This window comes from Pyrus communis, chromosome 13 (genome assembly GCF_963583255.1).
Source record: "Pyrus communis chromosome 13, drPyrComm1.1, whole genome shotgun sequence".
Lineage (NCBI taxonomy): Eukaryota > Viridiplantae > Streptophyta > Magnoliopsida > Rosales > Rosaceae > Pyrus > Pyrus communis.
In genome coordinates this window covers 13476845-13499239 of record NC_084815.1, presented here as the reverse complement: position 1 = coordinate 13499239, position 22395 = coordinate 13476845, and the positions used below count along the sequence as shown (strand labels likewise).

General features: G+C 39.0%; 1 protein-coding gene across 1 annotated transcript; it reads right to left on the bottom strand.

Annotated features, from left to right (window-relative positions):
• Window positions 1-21135: 21135 nt before the first annotated feature.
• LOC137712211 (RING-H2 finger protein ATL5-like) lies at window positions 21136-22113 on the bottom strand. The gene has a single exon (XM_068451328.1). The coding sequence runs from the start codon at window positions 22111-22113 to the stop codon at window positions 21136-21138; it is 978 nt and encodes a 325-aa protein (XP_068307429.1).
• Window positions 22114-22395: the final 282 nt, after the last annotated feature.

Genomic DNA, 22395 nt, shown 5'->3' with positions numbered 1-22395 from the left:
GCGTCGCCTAGGCACTAGGTGGTTGGCCACCTCCCGATTAGTCCCTAGGTATTTGAAAATTAAGAAAGTGTGCCTAGACCTGCTTAGGTGCCTACCTCATCCACCTAGGCACCCGCCTAGCTCACCTAAACTCACCTCGGCACCCGCCTAGATCTCGACTCTCACTTAGACAGAAAATCGATAACTTTTATTTTACATTTTATTTTTCAATAAAATGTAAGAGACTTATTAAATATGTGGGTGAACACTCATTATATCCTTATTCTCCATGTTTTCAATATGTTCTAATATTTTATAACATTTATGTCATTTTATTTTGCAAATTGTGAATACAATTATGTGTTTTTCTTTAAGAATAAATAGGCACTTATTTATATAAATATATAAAAAATTTACTTAAAACTACCTAGAAGGCTAGGCCCCCACCTAGGCCCAATTTAGCCGCCCAGGCGCTAAGCCCTAGCCCGCCTCCCAACTTGCGCCTAGTGTATTTTAGAACCTTGACTAGGCTAGGTAGGCATTATACGGGTTCACAAAGAAAAATAGGATTAATAAGGCTCAAAGGGTTAATCCTACAATACATATGCTAGGGATAAGCCTATTTGGTTATGATGGTAACTAGAAACCTTCATCTTGTTATGTTTGTTATGTAATCAATTCAATACTTTGAACGAAATGGGCATGAGTTCTAGTATTTGGAACTAAAAGATGAATATGCATTCTAAGTAGCAACCAAGCAAAAAAGTAATGAGGTCATGCAACAACTTTTGAAAACAAGAATATTCACATATTAAAAACTCTACAAGCAAAGCATAGACTCAAGTCTCACAGGGTTGTAATGTTACTTCGAGTGTCTTCCTTTAAGCATGTTATGAAAACTAATTATATTTTCTTTGTAATTACAAGTGAATTCACAAATGACAACTACAACTAAGTATGAACCAAAGAGCATATCAAACTTTCACCCATGCTTGTAATTTTCTTTAACAGTCATGCAATTAAAAACCAAATCCGCATCATTGTGTTGGAAGTAGGTCTGGCAATTCCTGACACGACCCGATAACCCGACATGACATGACACGAAATTAACAGGTGTTCGGGTCGACATGATAACGAATCGGGTCGTTATCGGGTAACCCGATAAGCACCTGTTAAGATAACGGGTTGGTTCGGGTATACACGTGGGTAACACGATACACGATAAGCAGAATATTAATTTAATAATTTTATAACCCTATAAAAATACTATAATAATTATATTTATTAATTTAACAATTTTATACCCCTAAAAACTATAATAAATAAATAAATATATATATTAACTATAATAATTATAATAATTATATATACTATAATAATTATACCCCCAAAATATTAACTATAATAATTATATATATATATATATATATTAAATTTTATACCCCTAAAAACTATAATAATTAATATGCATCATGCCGTCTTTTGAAGAAAAAAGGAGGGGAAAAATGAAAATTATAAGAAAAGCTGAAAAGGAAACAAAAAAGAGAGAAAAAGATGGGACCTAGTGGTATTTTCAATTTTGCTTGCTACTAGTAGGGTGGGTTTTTCCACCATGGTCTCTCAAGTGTGCACTTGTTATTGTTAGGATAAGATCCGACAGCTGTGTTCCTGACATGTGTACGTCATTTACCTCTCTCTCTCTCCCTTTTTTCTTGAGAAATTTTTCATTGTTACGGTAACACAAATAGTACACCATGTGTTTTAATAGAAGTGGTGAGAATTTTTATTTTTTTAAGTTATTAACTTTTTATCACACATATCCCACTATTTTTATAATGACACGTGTTGTGCTACTCCATGAACTGGTCAATTATACGTATAAAATAAATAGATTTTAAATCTACTTAATAAATATATATATATACACACACCATTGAACTTAATGGGATACGCATTCTATGAAATTAGTTTCAATGATCCAACCGTCAAACATGTTTGTATATACTTCGAGATCGCATACGCCAAAAATTGAAAAAAAAAAACATTCTGAGATCAAGTAATGGGACAAAACTTTTCGACGGTTATAAAAAAAAATCATGATTTAACGGTTATTTTAACTCCGATTTTGATGATTTTTTACAAGTACACTCCTTAACCCTATATGAATACAATGATTGAATTCGATCTTCAATTTAAAATATTTACACTAGTGAATACCACAAAATCTTATGTTATACTTAATCGAAGTATAAATAAACTCTCAAGTGTTAGTGAATCTATTGTTTTGATGGGATACACATTCTACGAAACTAGTTTCAATAATCCAATCGTCAAACATGTTTGTATATACTTCGAGATCGCATACACAAAAAAATTGCAAAAAACAAACATTCTGAGATCATGTAACGGGACAAAACTTTTCGACGGTTATAAAAAGAAAAATCACGATTTAACGGTTATTTTAACTCCGATTTTGATGATTTTTTACAACTACACTCCTTGACCCTATATGAATACAATGAATGAACCTGATCTTCAATTTAACATATTTACACTAGTGGATACCACAAAATCTTATGTTATACTTAATGAAAGTATAAACAAACTCTTAAGTGTTAGTGAATCAATTGTTTTGATGAGATACACATTCTACGAAACTAGTTTCAACGATCCAGCTGTCAAACATGTTTGTATATACTTCGAGATCTCATATGCCAAAAATTGCAAAAAACAAACATTCAGAGATCATGTAATGGGACAAAACTTTTCGACGGTTATCAATGAAAAATTACAATTTAACGGTTATTTTAACTCTGATTTTGATGATTTTTTACAGTTACACTCCTTGACCCTATATGAATACATTGAATTAACTCGATCTTCAATTTAAAATATTTACACTAGTCGATACCACAAAATCTTATGTTATACTTAAATGAAAGTATGAATAAACTCTTAAAGTGTTAGTGAATCTATTATTTTGATGGGATACGCATTCTACGAAACTAATTTCAGCAATCCAACCGTCAAACATGTTTGTATATACTTCGAGATCGCATACGCCAAAAATTACAAAAAACAAACATTCTGAGATCAAGTTACGGGACAAAACTTTTCGACGGTTATCAACGAAAAATCACGATTTAACTTTTATTTTAACTCCGATTTTTATGATTTTTTACAGGTACACTCCTTGACCCTATGTTAATACAATGAATGAACTCGATCTTCAATTTAAAATATTTTAAAATATTTACACTGGTGGATACTATAAAATCTTATGTTATACGTAATGAAAGTATGAATAAACTCTAAGTGTTAGTGAATCTATCGTTTTGATGAGATACGCATTCTACGAAATTAATTTCAATGATCCAACCATCAAACATGTTTGTATATACTTCGAGATCAAATATGCCAAAAATTGAAAAAAACAAACATTCATAGTTCAAGTAAAGGGAGAAAAGTTTTCGACGGTTATCATTGAAAAATCATGATTTAACGGTTATTTTAACTCCGATTTTGATGATTTTTTACAACCACACTCCTTGACCCTATTTGAATACAATGAATGAACTCGATCTTCAATTTAAAATATTTACACTAGTGGATACTACAAAATCTTATGTTATATTTAATAAAAGTAAGAATAAACTCTTAAGTATTAGTGAATCTATCATTTTGATGGGATACGCATCTTACGAAATTAATTTCAACGATCCAACCATCAAAATTGTTTGTATATGCTTCGAGATCGCATACACTAAAAATCACAAAAAACAAACATTCAGAGATCAAGTAAAGGGACAAAACTTTTTGACGGTTATCAATGAAAAATCACGATTTAACGGTTATTTTAACTCCGATTTTGATGATTTTTTACGGCTACACTCCTTAACCCTATATGAATACAATGAATGAACTCGATCTTCAATTAAAATATTTACACTAGTGGATACCACAAAATCTTATGTTATACTTAATGAAAGTATGAATAAACTCTAAAATGTTAGTGAATCTATTGTTTTGATGGGATACACATTCTACGAAACTAGTTTCAACGATCCAACCGTCAAACATGTTTGAATATACTTCAAGACCGCATACGCCAAAAATTGCAAAAAACAAACATTCAAAGATTAAGTAATGGGACAAAACTTTTCGACGGTTATTAACAAAAAATCACAATTTAACGGTTATTTTAACTCTAATTTTGATGATTTTTTATAGATACACTCCTTGACCCTATATGAATACAATGAATGAATTTGATCTTCAATTTAAAATATTTACCCTAGTGGATACCACAAAGTCTTATGTTATACTTAATGAAAGTATAAATAAACTCTAAGTGTTAGTGAATCCATCATTTTGATGAGATACGTATTCTACGAAAATAATTTCAACGATCCAACCATCAAACTTGTTTGTATATGCTTCAAGATCGCATACGCCAAAAATTGCAAAAAACAAACATTCAAAGATCAAGTAACGAGACAAAACTTTTCGACGGTTATCAACAAAAAATCACGATTTAACGGTTATTTTAACTTCGATTTTGATGATTTTTTACAGGTACACTCCTTGACCCTATATGAATACAATGAATGAATTCGATCTTCAATTTAAAATATTTACACTAGTGGATACCACAAAATCTTATATTATGATGATCGATGAAAATTGAGGATTTTGTAAAAGGAATAATATGCAAGCTTTGAGTTCCATTGGCAAGGTTTAAAGTTTTGAGAAAGGCTTCACAACCTTGAAAACAAAAACTCTTTCATTTTGCATATCCTTGCACATTTAATATTTTGTAATAGACTAGTAGTGTATGGATGTTTGTTTATTAGGCTGTTATTTTCAAGTGTAGATGTAGTACTTAAACGACAAATGTGTTTTAATGTTTTGAAGTAATATTTATGTGGCAATGTGTGGTATGCGAAAATTTAAGAAAAAAAATACATTTTTCTTAACAGGTCATAGCAGCTCATAACGGGTCGGGTCACTTTACCCGTTGGGTAAAGTGACCCAACCTATTAAGGACCTATTAAGATAACAGGTGTGACACGACACGACCCGTTAAGATAACAGGTGTTACACTAAAACGACACGAACACGATAGACACGACCCGTTTGCCAAGCCTAGTTGGAAAGTACCCTAAGTCACAAACAAACAAACAAAAACTAACCAACTGACAATTTGGTTTTCAAATTTTTTTTAGCAGACACAAATTAAAACAGTGATGGTGAAATTGAAGAAAAATCATGCAAAACAATTTGTTTACCCCTCCCCCCAACCAACTGCTACCTCACATTTAAAACCAAACATTGTCCTTAGTGTATCAAAAATAAAACTCAAACAAGAAAGAAATAAAAGGCATACATGATGCGAAAATTAACTTAACACATGAATTAACCCTCTTTTGACAATTGTAGCATATAAATAAGTAGGGATCGTTCTTACACCGGGGATTAGGAGGGATTGCTAAACACTCTAAACTGACTCAAATAAATAAAACTGACCTTTAAAACACTTAACTCACTTAAAAAGACTCAAACAAGTTCGCAAGACTCAAAATAGGCTAAAAGCACTCAAAACTGCCTAAAAACACAAACTTGGCAGTTTTGAGCCTAAACACAAACTTGGACGAAAATTGGTTCTAACTTGACTCAAAACTCTTAAAAACACAATCTAAAACATATTTGAACCAATTAGACACTATAAGACAATTGGGGATTTGGTTTTGGACGAAAATCAAACAAACAAAACAATAATGTAAACTAGGCAGATTTGGGCGAAATTGATAGAATTAAGTGGATGGTGAGATGGCTAGGAGGTTTTTCTCCACACATGGCATACTTGCATTCAACACAATCTTCAGTTGCTTATTCAATGAATTATGAACCTCAACACCCCAAGTTAATTAGGTACGCTTAAATTAACTCTCAGATTTCCCTTAGGTCATTGAATTGAATGGAATTAGCGCATTGCAATCAAATTATTCCTTAAAAGTTTTCTATATGAAAGCGCATAAAAGAAAGACAATCAAAGATCATTAGGTTCTATGGAAATCATAGGTGTTGACGAGGCATTCGTCATTATGAAAGCGCATGATATTTATGCCAAGAATTTACTTAACATAATTGTGACCAACAATCTTAACTACTCATGAATATAAGTTCCCAACGATTAGGTGAAGTTTCCTTATACCCTAGCATCATATTTATGCATGAAAATTAAGTGTGCACTCTCAATTCATATACATAAACAAGTTTTAACTAAAATAGATAAGTAAATTGAATTCATCATTCATGAAATCACAACTGAAAGTAATCAAATCATCATGCAAATATAACCATGGTTTCGAAATTCCCCCTAGCCAAAAGGGGATTAGTTCCTCATGCTTGCACAACAAAAAGTATTGAATTTAAACATTGAAATCATAAGAAAGATTACACCTAAACGTTCAGCAATTTCAAGAAGGATTTGATGCATGGTTTGGCTCCTCTTTCTCCTCCTTGCTGCGGGACAAGGTGTGTGTGGTGATATTGGGGGTTTTGGATGGTGGTTTCTTGTTTAGAGGGATGGAGGATGGTTGATTATGGTGGGAAGGGTGCGGCAGATGTGTGTGGAGATGTATGGAGGTGTATGGAGGTGTATGGAGGTTGAGAATGGAGGCTAGGGGGTTGCGGCAATAGATTTCTGAATAGCATAAGGGGGTGTACGAAATTTTGGCTGATTTTATGTTTATATAGTCCTAGGGTTAAGTAGATTAGGGTTAGGCTTAACATATTTTATGGACTAGGGCCCTAGAATTCGGCCATAGGTGATCAAATCCACCTAGGAGGGGGTTTGGCCCACTTAGTTTCATATTAGGCTTGTGCAACCCAAATCCAAAAGGGATTAGGCCTTAGAAATCAGAATCCAAAGAGAAATAGGCCTAGGAAGGTGCGGCACAATGTATGGGAAAGGGTAGCTTGGCTTGCAAGGCAAGGCAAGGCCTTCTAGAAGGGTTTGGTGCGCCACTTTTGTAGGGTTTCTAGAAAGAATGGGTTTTGTGGCTGATTTGGGCCTTCTAAAATAGGATGCTTCTAGAAACAGGTTCTAGAATTATCTATTTAGGTCCCCTTGCAATTAGGATTAAGACATGATAAGGTTTGGATAATGTTTTGGATAATGTTGGATAATGTTGGATAAGGTTTAGATAAGGTTTTGGATAGGGTTTCCCCTTTTGAGCTACTTCCTTATCCACTTCTTATCACATTTCTAGCCTCTTGAAGTCCAAATTCATCCATCCATGTTAGCCCATATGCAAGCTTTCTACATAGTGTCCAAAATTGCTCCAAAATGCACCAAAATGCCCTTTCTTGATACTTTAACCCATAGGACCTACAAACACACGAAATTGAGTTGTAATATGACCTTAACTAAGAAATAATAGCACAAATGCACAAGAATAAGCTAGTTAAGTCGCCTAAATATGCTCCTATCAATACGCAAACAAGACTTACAAAACAAAACAATCATGGTCAAGAAAAAATAATAAAGAGAACAGTAAACGAAAGCAAATTTGAGTGTAGAAGCCGGAAATTCAGCTGTTTCCTACTTTAAACACATAGGTTGCCTCCTAAGAAGCCCTTACTTTAATGTCTTCTAAGCAGACGATACCTTCATTTAATCCTCACTAGGAGTTACGGCGTGGTGGGGTATGTCTTTCAAAAAATGCTCCTCCTTACTTCTACGCATTAGATCATTGAACGGAAGGTGATACTTTAAAATCCAATATCGATTTAAGCGCAAGCGTGGCTGCCTGAATTACTGAAGCTAACAAGTTATTAGTAGAAAAGGGAATTGAAATTGGGGGAGTTGCTTACTTTTGTGTTGTGGTAAGAACTCAATGGTAGCCAAGATTTCAAAACTTGTAGAGTTGTTCTTCTCTGTCAAACTTGGTTTGAGGGCAATGACTTGTCCTGTGTGACCAAATCCAATTCCTCTGGCGGTGGCTGTCTCATATATATCCATATTGATAAAGTGTAAATATTCCTGTAGACATCGAAATTTCGGTGAAATGAATGTTAACCAATAATTAAAATTTCAACGCTCACGTGTCACATAAATTTTACATGTAGCGTGTGACTCAACGAAAAATCGAAATAAATTGGAAAGGTCATAAAATAGGACACGTGTCATTACCTGGCAGAAATGATTTATTTCATCTGATTATTTAAATCCAAAAATCAAGTTTTGGAATTCTATAAATAGGAAGCCAAGGCATTCATTTTGGGAGGAGGAAGAAGGGAAAGAAGAGAAAGAAGAGAAAGAAAGAAGGGAATTTACATCACACCAAAACCTTGAAGCCTTGAAACTCTAAAGCTCTCAAGCAAAATCCTGAAGGATCAAGAAAACACTCTTCGTTCTTCGTCAAACCCTCCTTCAAGGTCAAGCCCCAACGGCCCTTGAAGAACTTCCGCCGACTCAAGATCAAGCCCCGACGGCCCCTTGAAGAAAGTGTTCATCATCCGTTCGTCCTAAGATCAAGCCCCAACGGCCCTTTGGATCAACAACCTCAACAAATCCACACATCCAATCAGTCTTCAAGATTAGGCCCAAAAGCCCTTGAAGATCCGCTCGTCCATCAACCCTCAAGATCAAGCCCCGACGGCCTCTTGAAGAAATCCATACACTCAGTCTTCAAGATTAGGCCCAAAAGCCATTGAAGATCCGCTCATCCATCAGCCCTCAAGATCAAGCCCCGACGGCCCCCTTGAAGAAATCCATACACCCAGTCTTCAAGATCAAGCTCAAAAGCCCTCGAAGATCCGTTCATCAACTGTTCATCCCTCGATCAAGCCCCGACGGCCCTTTGGATCAACAGCTCATCCACAAACCTACACCCTACGAAGATAGAATCAGAGGATCAAATTACAAAGAGATTGTAACCCCAAAATCAATACAAACAAAAAATATATTTTGTGCACGGTATTCTTGTTTCTTGTGTTTCAGGAACTTTTCCGTGTTCACAAATTTGGCACGCCCAGTGGGACCATCTCTACCTCTCATCTCTGTCTCCGTTCAAGATATTCAAGCACAGTCCATGGCTTCAAACAAAGAACAAGTCATGACTATCGGCACTACCTCCATTGAAAAACAGCTGGTTCAGATGAAGGAAACAATTGCAAGGCTGATAAAGATTGCAGAGGAGAAAAACTTGCAAACCGCCGGATTCATCAACCGTCTGGAGGCGCAACATGGTGTCATGGTGAAACCAAGCTCTCTTCCAACTAAGAGGACCGAAGAAGGCTTCAACCCAAATGCCTACGAACTCATGTCAAAGGCTAGGCATGACTTTGCTTCCTCTTCAAATCTTGGAAAGAAGGTTTCAAACACCGTCAACGACAAAGGTCGCGACCTCACCAAAACTCAAAAGAAGTTGAAGGAGCATGGTTACGGAGTTGACAACAACCAAAGCACACCTCCAAAATCAATGGCATCAAGCAAGGGACAAGCCGTTCTTGCAACCACCAAGGGAAGAAGCATAAGCACTTCCGCCACGAATGGAGCATCCATTGGCACCACAACCACTCATCAACATGCCGCTTCAAAATTGGTACCGCTAAGCGAGCAAAGGGAACATCAAAGGCGCGAGTCTATCATCAACCTAACCTTGCTGGGGGCACCAAAGCATGCTGCTAAGGCGCATAAGATGACATCCCAAAATGGCCAATGGGTTTCTTCATCAGCACCCTGGATGTCTGAAGGAAAGTCATGCCTATTGGTTACACAAGTCATGACCATCGGCGTCACCTCTGTTGAAGAACAGCTAGCTCAGATGAATGAAGCAATCGCAAAGCTCACACAGACTGTGGAAGAGAAGGACTTGCAGATTGCCGCACTTGTCAACCAACTAGATGCACTGCCCGACGTAAAAGTCGACCCAAATATTGGCCTATTAAAGAAAGAAGGTGACGAAGAAGAGGAGCCACCAGTGGAGAAAGCTGAAGAGAAACCGAAGCCAGACCAAGCAATGACATCCATGGGATCTCTCTCTATCCAGCAGCTACAGGAGATGATTGCAAGCACTGTCAAGACACAGTACGAAGGAAGCTCGCACGACTCCGTACTGTACTCAAAACCTTACTCCAAGAGGATTGATGCTTTGAAGATGCCAAAGGGTTATCAGCCCCCAAAATTCATGCAGTTCGATGGAAAAGGCAACCCGAAGCAACATGTCGCCCATTTCATTGAAACTTGCAACAATGCTGGGACAGAGGGGGACTACCTCGTCAAACAGTTCGTGCGTTCGCTGAAAAGTAACGCTTTTGACTGGTACACCGACCTCGAACCCGAGTCTATCAACAGTTGGGACCAGCTAGAAAGGGAATTCCTCAACCGTTTCTACAGCACTCGTCGTACTGTAAGCATGCTAGAGCTGACCAGTACGAAACAGTGGAGAGATGAACCTGTCATCGACTACATAAATAGATGGCGTTCATTAAGCCTGGATTGCAAAGATCGGCTTTCTGAAACCTCCGCCATCGAGATGTGCGTTCAAGGCATGCAGTGGGGACTACACTACATCCTTCAAGGCATCAAACCACGAACATTTGAGGAGTTAGCCACCCGCGCCCATGATATGGAGTTAAGCATCACCCGTCATGGGAAGAAAGAGCAGATCGCCGACTACAAGAATGACAAAGTTTTGGGGCCAAAGGTGGATAAGGCTACGTGGAAACCCACCAAGGAAGCGATGACGGTCAACACAACTCCAGTCAAAACCCATACACGAGGCAAGGCGATTCAAACCGAAGCTTTTCGTGATCAAGAGATACGTAGACGCACTTTGAAGGAGCTTGAGGAGAAGACTTATCCATTCCCCGACTCTGACGTGGCTGCCATGCTAGATGACTTGCTGGAAAAAAAGGTGATCGACCTACCTGAGTGTAAACGGCCAGAAGATATGAACCGTACTGACAGTCCAAGGTACTGTAAATTCCACCGCTTCATTAGTCATCCGACAGAAAAGTGCTTTGTGCTAAAAGATTTCATCATGAAGTTGGCTCAGAAAGGGATCATCGAGCTAGATCTTAATGATGTGGTGAAGTCAAACTATACCACCGTCACTTCTGGCTCTTTGAACTCAAAATCTTCACCTCAACCGTTGGGGGCATACTCCAAAACCATGTCAGTCAAGTCAAGTGAAGATGAAGGATGGACTTATGTCACTCCAAAGAAAATGCACAAGAAACATAGGTCTCCTCCACAAGTTCACCAATCAGAAAGGGGGCAAAGCAGCTACCGTCAACCTTCAAAGCTACATGAAAATGTTGAGGATGATGAAATTATGACACAAAGATCGCCCGTTGACATCACGATGCGCGATTTCTTCCCCAAAGACTTCTTCAATCACTCAGTCAAGACTCCTTGCTATGAAGATTGCAAGGAATGCCTCTCTAAGATCGTTTGACAAATTCCAAACGCTCCTCGTTCGCACGAGCATAAAAGGCGACAACCAAAGCTCCTTGTCCGCACGAGCATAAAAGGCGACAACAAAAGCTCCTTGTCCGCACGAGCATAAAAGGCGACAACAAAAGCTCCTTGTCTGCACGAGTTGAAACTGCAAACGACGCCAAAAGCTCCCTGTCTGCATGAGCTGAAACTGCAAACGCACCACGCTCCTGGCCCGCAAGAGCATAAACTGTGTACGGCAAAATCATCATCAAAAAAAAAAAAAAAAAAAGAGGGCATTTGAACTACGTTTCGACTTGATCTCTTTGTTGGAAGGGTATGTAGGTAGCTTGAACGTTTAAATTTGAGTTCAGTCACATCAAAATGAGGTTGTAGTAAAAGTGACTAATGAAAGTCAATATTATTACATTCTTCGTACAAAAAATTACATGTTATTTGTTAAAATTAAAAAATTAAAAAAAAATATATATATATATATATATATATATATATATATATATATATATATATATATATACATGTTAAAGTGGGTTTGCCTACACTTAAGACCCATGCCAACTCAAAGAAACAGAAGTTGAAGTCCACAAAAAGAAGCAGCCCAAATCCAAGCCCAAGCCATGCCCTCATATCCTCAATGCTCAGATTCCTCACCCATTCCTAGCGCTCTTTCATTTCCGAGCCCAACCCATTTCTCGACTCGGAATTTGTTGCAAACCCAATTCAACAAAATTGGAAATTGATCCAGAAAAATGAAAGGGGAGCATCAGATTCATCAGCTGAATCAGTATCCGCTGCCGCAGCAGCATCCAGACCCGTCCATAGCTTCCACCTCTGCCGGGGTCGACTTCGGCAAGGCCAAGATGTGGCCGGACGAATCCCAGAGAATGGACGGTGGGATGGACAAGCTTCTGGCAGTGTTGGGGTACAAGGTTCGGTCTTCGGACATGGCGGATGTTGCTCAGAAGCTTGAGCAGCTTGAAGAATTTATGGGTTGTGCTCAGGAAGATGGACTCTCTCAGTTCGCTTCTGACACCGTTCACTATAACCCGTCGGATCTGTCGACGTGGCTCGAGACCATGATCTCCGAGATTAACGTCCCGCCGCCTAATTTCGATCCTTTAATGGGCGGCGCCGTCGCTGGGATACAGCCTAGTCAGCAGCAAGTCCAGCTCGTTGACGACCCGTTTTTTAGCTCCGGCAGAGTCGTCCATCATCACTGTCGATTTCCCAGATCATCGGAAGAACAAATCCAAGAAGGCCCTGCAGCTTCCGGAGTACCCAGATGTAAACGAGCTGGAGACGGTGCTCAAGACCATCGAGTCTTTTCCTCCGATTGTGTTCGCCGGAGAGGCCAGGCACTTGGAGGAGAAGCTAGCCGAGGCAGCCTTGGGCAACGTTTTTCTCTTGCAGGGCGGCGACTGCGCTGAGAGCTTCAAGGAGTTCAGCGCCAACAACATTAGGGACACCTTCAGAATTATGCTTCAGATGGGTGTTGTTCTGATGTTTGGAGGACAAATGCCTGTTATCAAGGTAGGAACAACGGCCGAGACCATGTGATCATGGCTTCGGACCCCAATGCTCTGTACAAAGTGATTGACAAAGTAAAAAAATTGTGTACTGCTTGTTTGCGATTTTGGGCGGTTGAGGGAGGACCAAGGATCGCTTGTAAAGGACGTGATCGTGCCTTACACTCACCGCATCAACACTTACACGGGCGACAAATGGGAACTCACTGCTACCTGTTCTCAGTGGCTGTGCTCCTTGCCTGTGCTCAATGGTGATGGTGGAGCTTCTTCCTCTGTCTCCTCACGCTACCAATAACCTCAAGCTCGTCACTCTAGCCGTCATGATCAAAATCGGCGAAGAACTTCAGTGACCGCTGTCAAACGACTAGCCGATCGCGAAGCTCAACGCTTTGCACTACTTCAAGCTCTGGCTGCTTCTGCACTTCCGCCATGGCTGCCGCCTTTGAATGTGATTAACAAAAACAAAGTTTGTCAACTCACATCTGCTTGCCTCTGCTGCTGCCTTTGAATGTGATTGACAAAATCAAAGTTTGTCAACTCACACCCAAAGATCTCATCCGTCTGCTTGCCTGTGCTGCTGCCTTTGAATGTGATTGACAAAATCAAAGTTTGTCAACTCACACCCAAAGATCTCATCCGTCTTCTCTTGGACTCGGCCTGGGTTTTCACCCACAAATTCAGCCTTGCAGATCACCATATAAAAGGAAAAAAAATGATGGAATCTGAGTGGACAGCACCATAAAAAAAAATTAAAAAAAAAAAAAAAAAAAAAAAAAGACATTTTCCTGTTTTTCCTCCCCAAAACAAGGAAAATGTTTCTCCTTTTCTTCCTTTATAATTTTTTATAGCCAAAAGCATTTGCAAGTTGTGGTCTAGCTCCCAACGGATGTTGAAGAAAAAAACAAAAAAAAAAAAAAAAAAAATTCCTGTTTTTCCTCCCCAAAACAAGGAAAATGTTTCTCCTTTTCTTCCTTTATAATTTTTTATAGTCAAAAGCATTTGCAAGTTGTGGTCTAGCTGAAAGCATAGCCAAGTTGGCCACTTTCAAAAAAAAAAAAAAAAACTTTGGTGGATCAGCGCTACCGGGAAATAAAAAAAAAAATAAAAAAAAAAAAAATAAATCTTAGTGATGTATATGTTTTATTTGTATTTAACACAATACACTGAATAAAATAAAGCATGTCCATTAATCTCCAAGAAATTACAAGTGTGTACAAAAAAAAAAAAAAAAAAAAAAAAAAAAAAAAAAAAGATGGAGCTTTCACAAAGGTTGTTCACGTGAAGCCCCACTACGTGGCAAAACTCCAGGAGCGGGAGGCATCGAAGATAGAGCATTCGAGGCCTCAATACTTGGCCAAACGCTGGAAGACCCAGGAAAAATGTGCCTCTGGAGGAAAGACGAAAACCTTTGACGGTCACTTTGAATCCGACCTTCAGACTCTTGCAGCTCATCAAGCTTCCTCTTCATGCCCGTCGAATAGTTGTTTGCAAGCACGTGCAAACTTCTATTCTCATACTTCAGCTGCTTGATCTCTTGCTTGAGACTTTCCACCTCTGCCATCAACGATTCAACCTGACGGGAGCGAGCAAGTAGGCGTTGGCCCATGTTGGATACAGAGCCTGCACACTGAACGCTGAGAGCGAGGGACTCTTGAACGGCCAACTCATCCGACCGTCCTGACAGCAGCCTACTATCTTTTGGAGTGAGGAGGTTCCTAGCTACTATTGTAGCTGTTGTGGCATCCTGCATCACGGAGTCTTCACCTGTAAGAGGACCGTTAGAAGATAAGAAAGAAGGGCGCCATACGTTACCTTGACGCGGCACGCCCGTATCACTGCTGAGACTCAATTCTAAGCTAAGGTTCGATGGGTTTGCCATTTTTCAAAAGTGTTCAAAGAGAAGGGGTGGATGGAGTTAAATTTCAAAGGGCCGGAGACGATTTTCACAAATGGGCAGTCTCCAAAGTGTGCATGTTGGAGGTGATCGATACCTCTGTAAAAAGCCAAGCGACACGACCACCGATTCAAAAAATCCGGATTTTCCTGCGTGAAGTTCGGCGACGCGTTCGCGGCTTTTCAGAAAACGCGTTCAACTTTGTCAAAAGATATCTGACAAAGTCGAGAACACGTGGAGGCCATCATCGCAACTACACGTCTTTAGCCGACAAGCGCAAAGTTCGGCGACGCTTTCTCTGCTTTTCAGAAAAACGCGTGCAACTTTGTCAAAAGTGGCGCTCGTTCAGAAATCGAAGAGGCGTCGTTCAGATATCAAAGAGACGTTTGTCGACAAGGGTAAAAGAACGATACCACCACTTGCTATTAAGAAATCCCTATATGTGTCGACCTTCGTCTCTTATGGCAAGGCAGACCTGAAGAAAATGCCCAACTCTTCCTCACCTCTGAGGGCGCACTCCCAGCAAAGCCTCTCGAAATACACAATTCTTCTTCTTCCTTTGAGAAAACCTATTCAACCTTTGAAGATACCAGATGCCTGGAGTACAGATGACCCAGGAGGAAACGATAGATTGAAGCATGTGCTGATTCATTCACCGCTTCTTCAAAAGCAAAGGTATCTCATATCATCAAGGGCGAAAGCAAAGGTATCTCATATCATGCTTTTTCCCTATCTTTTCCTTTGCCCTTGTTCTCACCTGCGAAGACAAGGACAGAGGAAGCAATATGTCGGAACCTCCACTCAAACCAGTTGCCACCAAGGAGTGAAGCACCATTTAAATGCAAAGGTTGCATTCAACTCCTGCATCGGAGGACAAATACTACAAGAGAAGATGCTAAACCTGCATAAGGAAATACCACTTCTGCAAAGGGGAGCAAGTAAGGCAAGTGAAAATGATACATCGAAGCATGTGGAGACAAGCACAACAAATATATGTGTTGATTCATTCGCTGCTTCTTCGAAAGCAAAGGTATCTCATATCATGCTTTTTCCCTGTCTTTTCCTTTGTCCTTGTTCTTACTCGCATGGCAAAGTGAAAGAAGCAATCAGCCGGCACTTGGAGTCAGTCTTCCGATCTGGAACCGACTACCTGGAATCTATTCCTGATTGCTTACCTAGTATTGCTCTCGAGTAGTCATCTTCAACGGTTGATACACTGCCAGAGAAGGGACAAGGAAACTTCAATCTTTCCGATTCGTATTCAATACGAATTGGAAAGATTGAACAAAGAAACAGGTCAGCACCTCCACCTCGTACTTGCCTGCCATATCCTGAAACCGCTCGTAGACCTTCGGGGGGAGACCAAAAGAATCCTGCTGCCCAGTTCAAGAGTAGCACAAAGGAAAATCAACGAGCGGAGGAGACCAAAAAAATCTTCCAGCCCAGTTCAAGATTAAGCTTGTGGAAAATCAACGATTGGAGGAAACCAGAAAATCTTCCAGTCGAACTCAAGATCAAGCCTCGATGGCCCTTGAAGAAATTTCCAGCTCAATTCAAGATCAAGCCTCGACGGCCCTTGGGTTGACATCTACATTAAGGGACTTCAAAACGCATCTTCTACACGTGACAAGCACATGTCAACGACGCGCCTTGAAGTGGGGGCATTTGTAGACATCGAAATTTCGGTGAAATGAATGTTAACCAATAATTAAAATTTCAACGCTCACGTGTCACATAAATTTTACATGTAGCGTGTGACTCAACGAAAAATCGAAATAAATTGGAAAGGTCATCAAATAGGACACGTGTCATTACCTGGCAGAAATGATTTATTTCATCTGATTTTAAATCCAAAAATCAAGTTTTGGAATTCTATAAAGAGGAAGCCAAGGCATTCATTTTGGGAGGAGGAAGAAGGGAAAGAAGAGAAAGAAGAGAAAGAAAGAAGGGAATTTACATCACACCAAAACCTTGAAGCCTTGAAACTCTAAAGCTCTCAAGCAAAATCCCGAAGGATCAAGAAAACACTCTTCGTTCTTCGTCAAACCCTCCTTCAAGGTCAAGCCCCAACGGCCCTTGAAGAACTTCCGCCGACTCAAGATCAAGCCCCGACGGCCCCTTGAAGAAAGTGTTCATCATCCGTTCGTCCTAAGATCAAGCCCCAACGGCCCTTTGGATCAACAACCTCAACAAATCCACACATCCAATCAGTCTTCAAGATTAGGCCCAAAAGCCCTTGAAGATCCGCTCGTCCATCAACCCTCAAGATCAAGCCCCGACGGCCTCTTGAAGAAATCCATACACTCAGTCTTCAAGATTAGGCCCAAAAGCCATTGAAGATCCGCTCATCCATCAGCCCTCAAGATCAAGCCCCGACGGCCCCCTTGAAGAAATCCATACACCCAGTCTTCAAGATCAAGCTCAAAAGCCCTCGAAGATCCGTTCATCAACTGTTCATCCCTCGATCAAGCCCCGACGGCCTTTGGATCAACAGCTCATCCACAAACCTACACCCTACGAAGATAGAATCAGAGGATCAAATTACAAAGAGATTGTAACCCCAAAATCAATACAAACAAAAAATATATTTTGTGCACGGTATTCTTGTTTCTTGTGTTTCAGGAACTTTTCCGTGTTCACAATTCCCTTACTACTTCTTTTTCTAGAATCCTTCTTCTTATTGTACAAAGCTCTTTCAAAAATTTAGCATATTTAGAAACTTGCATATGGCATCAAGAAGCGGAATGTTAACTTGAACCTTTTAGAAATTTTCCAAGATGTCTTTCTTATCCTCTTCATTCTTAGACTAAGTAAATTTGCAAAGGAAAGGTACATTTGGATTAATAGGGGTACAAAGATTTGAATTTGGAATAACTTCAACGGAATTGAGTGGCAAAAAAGCTTTAGGGGTTGAAGCACTAGGCTTCAAGATAGTCATGGATTGCAGCAAGGATTGTTCCTTCCTTGCCATGGCTAGATCATTCATATCATCTTCAGATAGAAGTTGTTTGTCCATTGTTTGGCTATGTTTAGATGTCCTTGGTTTAGTCAAACCTCCGTACCACTTCTCAAAGTGATAGCGTTAATGGTTTCAAAACCTCTCATCGGATTAACAATAGTTGAACTAGGGAGTTTGCCTTGTTCTTGATTTTGTCTTAAGAATTCTGATGTTTGCTCCATTTGATTCTTCAAATATACCAATTCCTTAACTTGATTTTGGTGTCCCTAAATCACAGAAGCATGAGAAGCAATTAGTGTTTGAAGAATTTTAACATGCTTCACGAATAAACTGAATTTGGTTGGAATTGTTGTGGGGGACTTTGTGATGGAACCATAGATCTTGGATAAAACCTTGAGGTGGCTGCCTATACCCTCCTTGCTGTTGAAGTTGTTAAGGACCCATCCACATAAAATTCAGATGGTCTTTCTAGCCCAGATTGTAAATGCTGAAGGATGAGTTGTTCCTTGGTTGATTGTGGCCTTGATAACCCACGATAGTGACACTTTCTTAACCTCTATTCTCATTTAATTGATGACATTGATTAGTTTGATAGCCTTGCATAGAGAGCACACCAAAGGCATGTGTCCACCACACTTTGCATCTTAGACTGTTCAAGAATCTGCGACATAATAAAACTAGTTAAGATTAGCCATTTGAGCTTTTTGTTTTAATAGATTGGCAATTGCCATGTCTTGCTTCTCTAGTGCCTAGAATCAAAGAAATTAAAATGAAATAAAAGAACAAAAGAAAAACAAACAAAAAAAGCATAAGGATTAGTAATTTCACTCATCCCCAGCAACAACGCCAAAATTTGATGTGGTAGAAACTTACACTCAAATTAAAACCCTGCAAAAAATATGATCGTAGTACAAGTAAAGCCCCACAAACACTCAAATGAAAGGCTAGCTAAATGATACTTCTCCATACATAAAACATATGCACATAAATCGATTTCTAGTTATTCTTCTTATAAACCGTGAATGACACTGCACCAAGTTAACAGTGGCACCCTCATTTCCCTCAGATTTTCCTAAGTTATTGAAAAGGAAGACACTTCGCTCCTCAAATTATTCTTATCAAGACATCTAACACACGTGACAGATATTCACATCAAAGATTATTTTCTGCAAAAATCAAAAGTATTGACAAAACATTTGTTACTATGACACATGATACTCTTGCAAAGGATTTAACTTATCTTAATCAACATCCATTGATTTTTACTACTTATGGATGCAAGTTCATAATGATTACGTGAATTTCTTATGTATTCTTGCTCCAAATTTCTGCATGCAAACTAAGTTTGGCCACTCTAATAAACATACAATATTAAGTTCACTATAAACCAGATACGTAAATCACGTTCACATTTTATGAAACAATAATTGGATCTAATCAATTCATATGAAATAGATGTTCATGGCTTCAAATTCAACTCTAGCTAAAAGAACTTAGTTACACATGTTCATCATAATTGAAAAGCAAGTTATAATAAACATTGAAACTAAATAACAAAGATAAAAAGAAAGAAACTAAGAACTCTTACGTCTTCAATGGATGAACTTTCGAATGAATTATGTGAGAGGTTGTATAGAATTGTGGTAGAGGGGTCTAAAAAAGAGGTGAAGTGTGTGTTACTGAAGGAATTCTCTCCTTAAAGTCTGGATATAAGTGTATATATATATATATATATATGTGTGTGTGTGTGTGTGTGTGTGTGTGTGTGTGTGTGTGTAAGAGAGTTTGGATTATACTAGGACTCTAGGGAATCAGCTAGAGAGTGCTTCAAGTTGATTAGGACTCTTTCATTCAATTGGAAATATGATAGGATAATGTGTACAATAGCTGCCTATCTTTTTTATAGTGTTTCACTCCAACTAGGACTCCTCTTCATTGTGCAATTCCTTGTCTTCAAAAAACGTTCAGACCTTTTTCTCCATCTAGTGCAATGCAAAACCAAGTCCTATTCAACTCCTTTTTGCTCTATTTAACCTCTAATTGTCAATAACAAATGGAAATAACTAAGTAAATGTAAAGAAACAAGATGACAAATTCACATAAATATGCTCTTATGAAAGAGTGGATTGAAACAAAAAAAGCCTTTGAATGCTAGTTGTAAAAAATCCTTCTCGGAAATCCTAATTCTCATCTTCAATGCGTTGTATCATGTCCAACATGGACATTGAAAGAACTAGCAATTTCGTTAATAAAAAGTAGATCAATTCAATAAAAGAATATGTAAATCATAATAAGAATGATTAAAATGTAATACTCCCCTAAATTGAAGATGATCAAACTCTCTCTAGTGCAACATCAAAACCATGCTGATAACGTGTTGTAGTATGAATTTAAGGAGGGAAATCGGCCAGAGAGAAGAGAATTGAGATAAAGGTTTGAGGAATTATGTGTGCCATATTATTCATGCCCTGCGCCTTTATTTAGGCTAATAAGGGAGTCCTTTCCAAGTAATACAACTACAACTAGGAAACTATCTAAAAGACATGTATAATACACATAAAATTTCTAGGATTTACACAATCACACTCACTGTTCTAAAAATCCCTGTCTATCGCCGCCTAGGCCCCGCCTAAGCGCTAGGCGGTTGCCACCGTTCTGATTAATTCCTAGGTGTTTGAAAATTAAGAAATGGCAACTAAACTTGCTTAGGCGCCTGCCTAGCCTGCCGTTTAGGCACCCACTTAGACCCACCTAGGCACCCACTTAAGTCGCAACTCTCACTTAGATAGAATATAGATAACTTTCATTTTATTTTTTATTTTTTAAAATAAATTGTAAGAGACTTATTGAATACTTGGATGAAATAATCAATATATTCTGATTCCCCATGTTTTTAATATGTTCTAATATTTTCTAATCTATATGTTATTCTATTTTTCAATTTATTTATCCCAATACAATTACATACTTTTTAAGTAAAAACCGGCACTTATATATATATATATATATATATATATATATATATATAAAATAAGTTTACTTAAATCCGCCTATCCACTTAAGCCTCCGCCTAGGCACCACTTAGCCGCTTAGGCACTCGCCATTCGTTTAGCGCCTAGTGTCTTTTAGAACCTTGATCACACTCGTAATGTAATTAGGATTACACAATAACAATATTGTCACTAAAAAAATCCTATGATGAAACCCTTGCTCCCACAGAGGGAGTTTATACCGCTAACAGTTGGACCCTCGCCTTAAATGAAAAAAAAAAAAAAACACACACACACACACACAAATAGAAATAATTCTAACAAGGCAGATTTCCATGGCCATTGTCCGTGCTGAAACTCTGGCTCATCCGCAGTTGAGAAATAGATTTTACTAAAACTGAAGACATTCGATCAAGCTGCCTCATCGACCGCACCTTCAACGATCCACAATTAGTAAGAACCGGCTTTGAAGAAGCACAATCAAAAGAAGAAGAAGATGATGATGATGATGATGGCCTGTCATCACTCTCTGTGTATATATTGATAAGAACGTGGGAATGATCCAAAGACAAAGACCTCTCCAACCCCCTTAACAAAATCCGTTGCTTACTACTATCCTTCATAGGCAATACCACCAGTGACACGCAATGCCTAAGCAAACCATTTGGTTTTGATAATTGAGTTGTAGTAGTAGTGATAGCGGTGCTAATTGGTAAACCCTCCTCTGGATCGTGAGGGTGCGATGAGCAACTAACCGGGCCTGCTTCTTCAAGTTCTCGGTCTCTAACTTGTTCATCATGATCATGATCATATTCCAAAGGCAACGTTGACGAAACAGGCACAATAGGCACATCTATAGCTGACCTACAAACCGGACAATTAGAATGCCCCATAAACCACGTCTCTATGCATGGATTGTGAAACACATGCTTGCAACTCGGCAACAAACGCACCAAATCCCCGTCTTCTAGGTCTCCCAAGCAAATCACACACTCGCTCTGATCCATGTGAAAAATTTCACCATCTTTCATTGAATACGTGAGAATCGGAATCGTATTCAAGACTTTCTCATCAACCCCAATGGATTGGCTGGTGGCTGGTTGTTGCGCGAGGCTGGCTTGGAATTGCAGTTGCATCTGCCGTTGCCTCCTCCGCAGGCAATACTTAACGACTAGGAAATGGTACGCAACTATTGCTAGGGTTGTGAAGACAATGCCTGCCATGGAAATCAAAAGGGGTGTGAAGAAAGAACCTGAACCTGAAGCTCCTACCACTTGAGTCCCAACATTCTCCATCTCTCAATTCAATCTGGTTTTTGGGCTTTTTGGTGTTTTAGGGAAAAAGAGTGAGAGAGAAAGGTTTACAAATAAAGAAAGTGCAGGAATGTAACACTTGGTTGTGAGTGAATATATAGAAGGCCAAAGAGTGGAGAGAGAGCAACCCTTGGATATCGAATTTCTTTGCAATAAATTTGGGATATGATCATTTGATCGTTGAGTTTTTCAAGTGGTTTACACGTATATCCGTTTTGGTGTGGACACTGTGCAGGAAACGGTTTTGTGGTCCTGGCTTTTGCC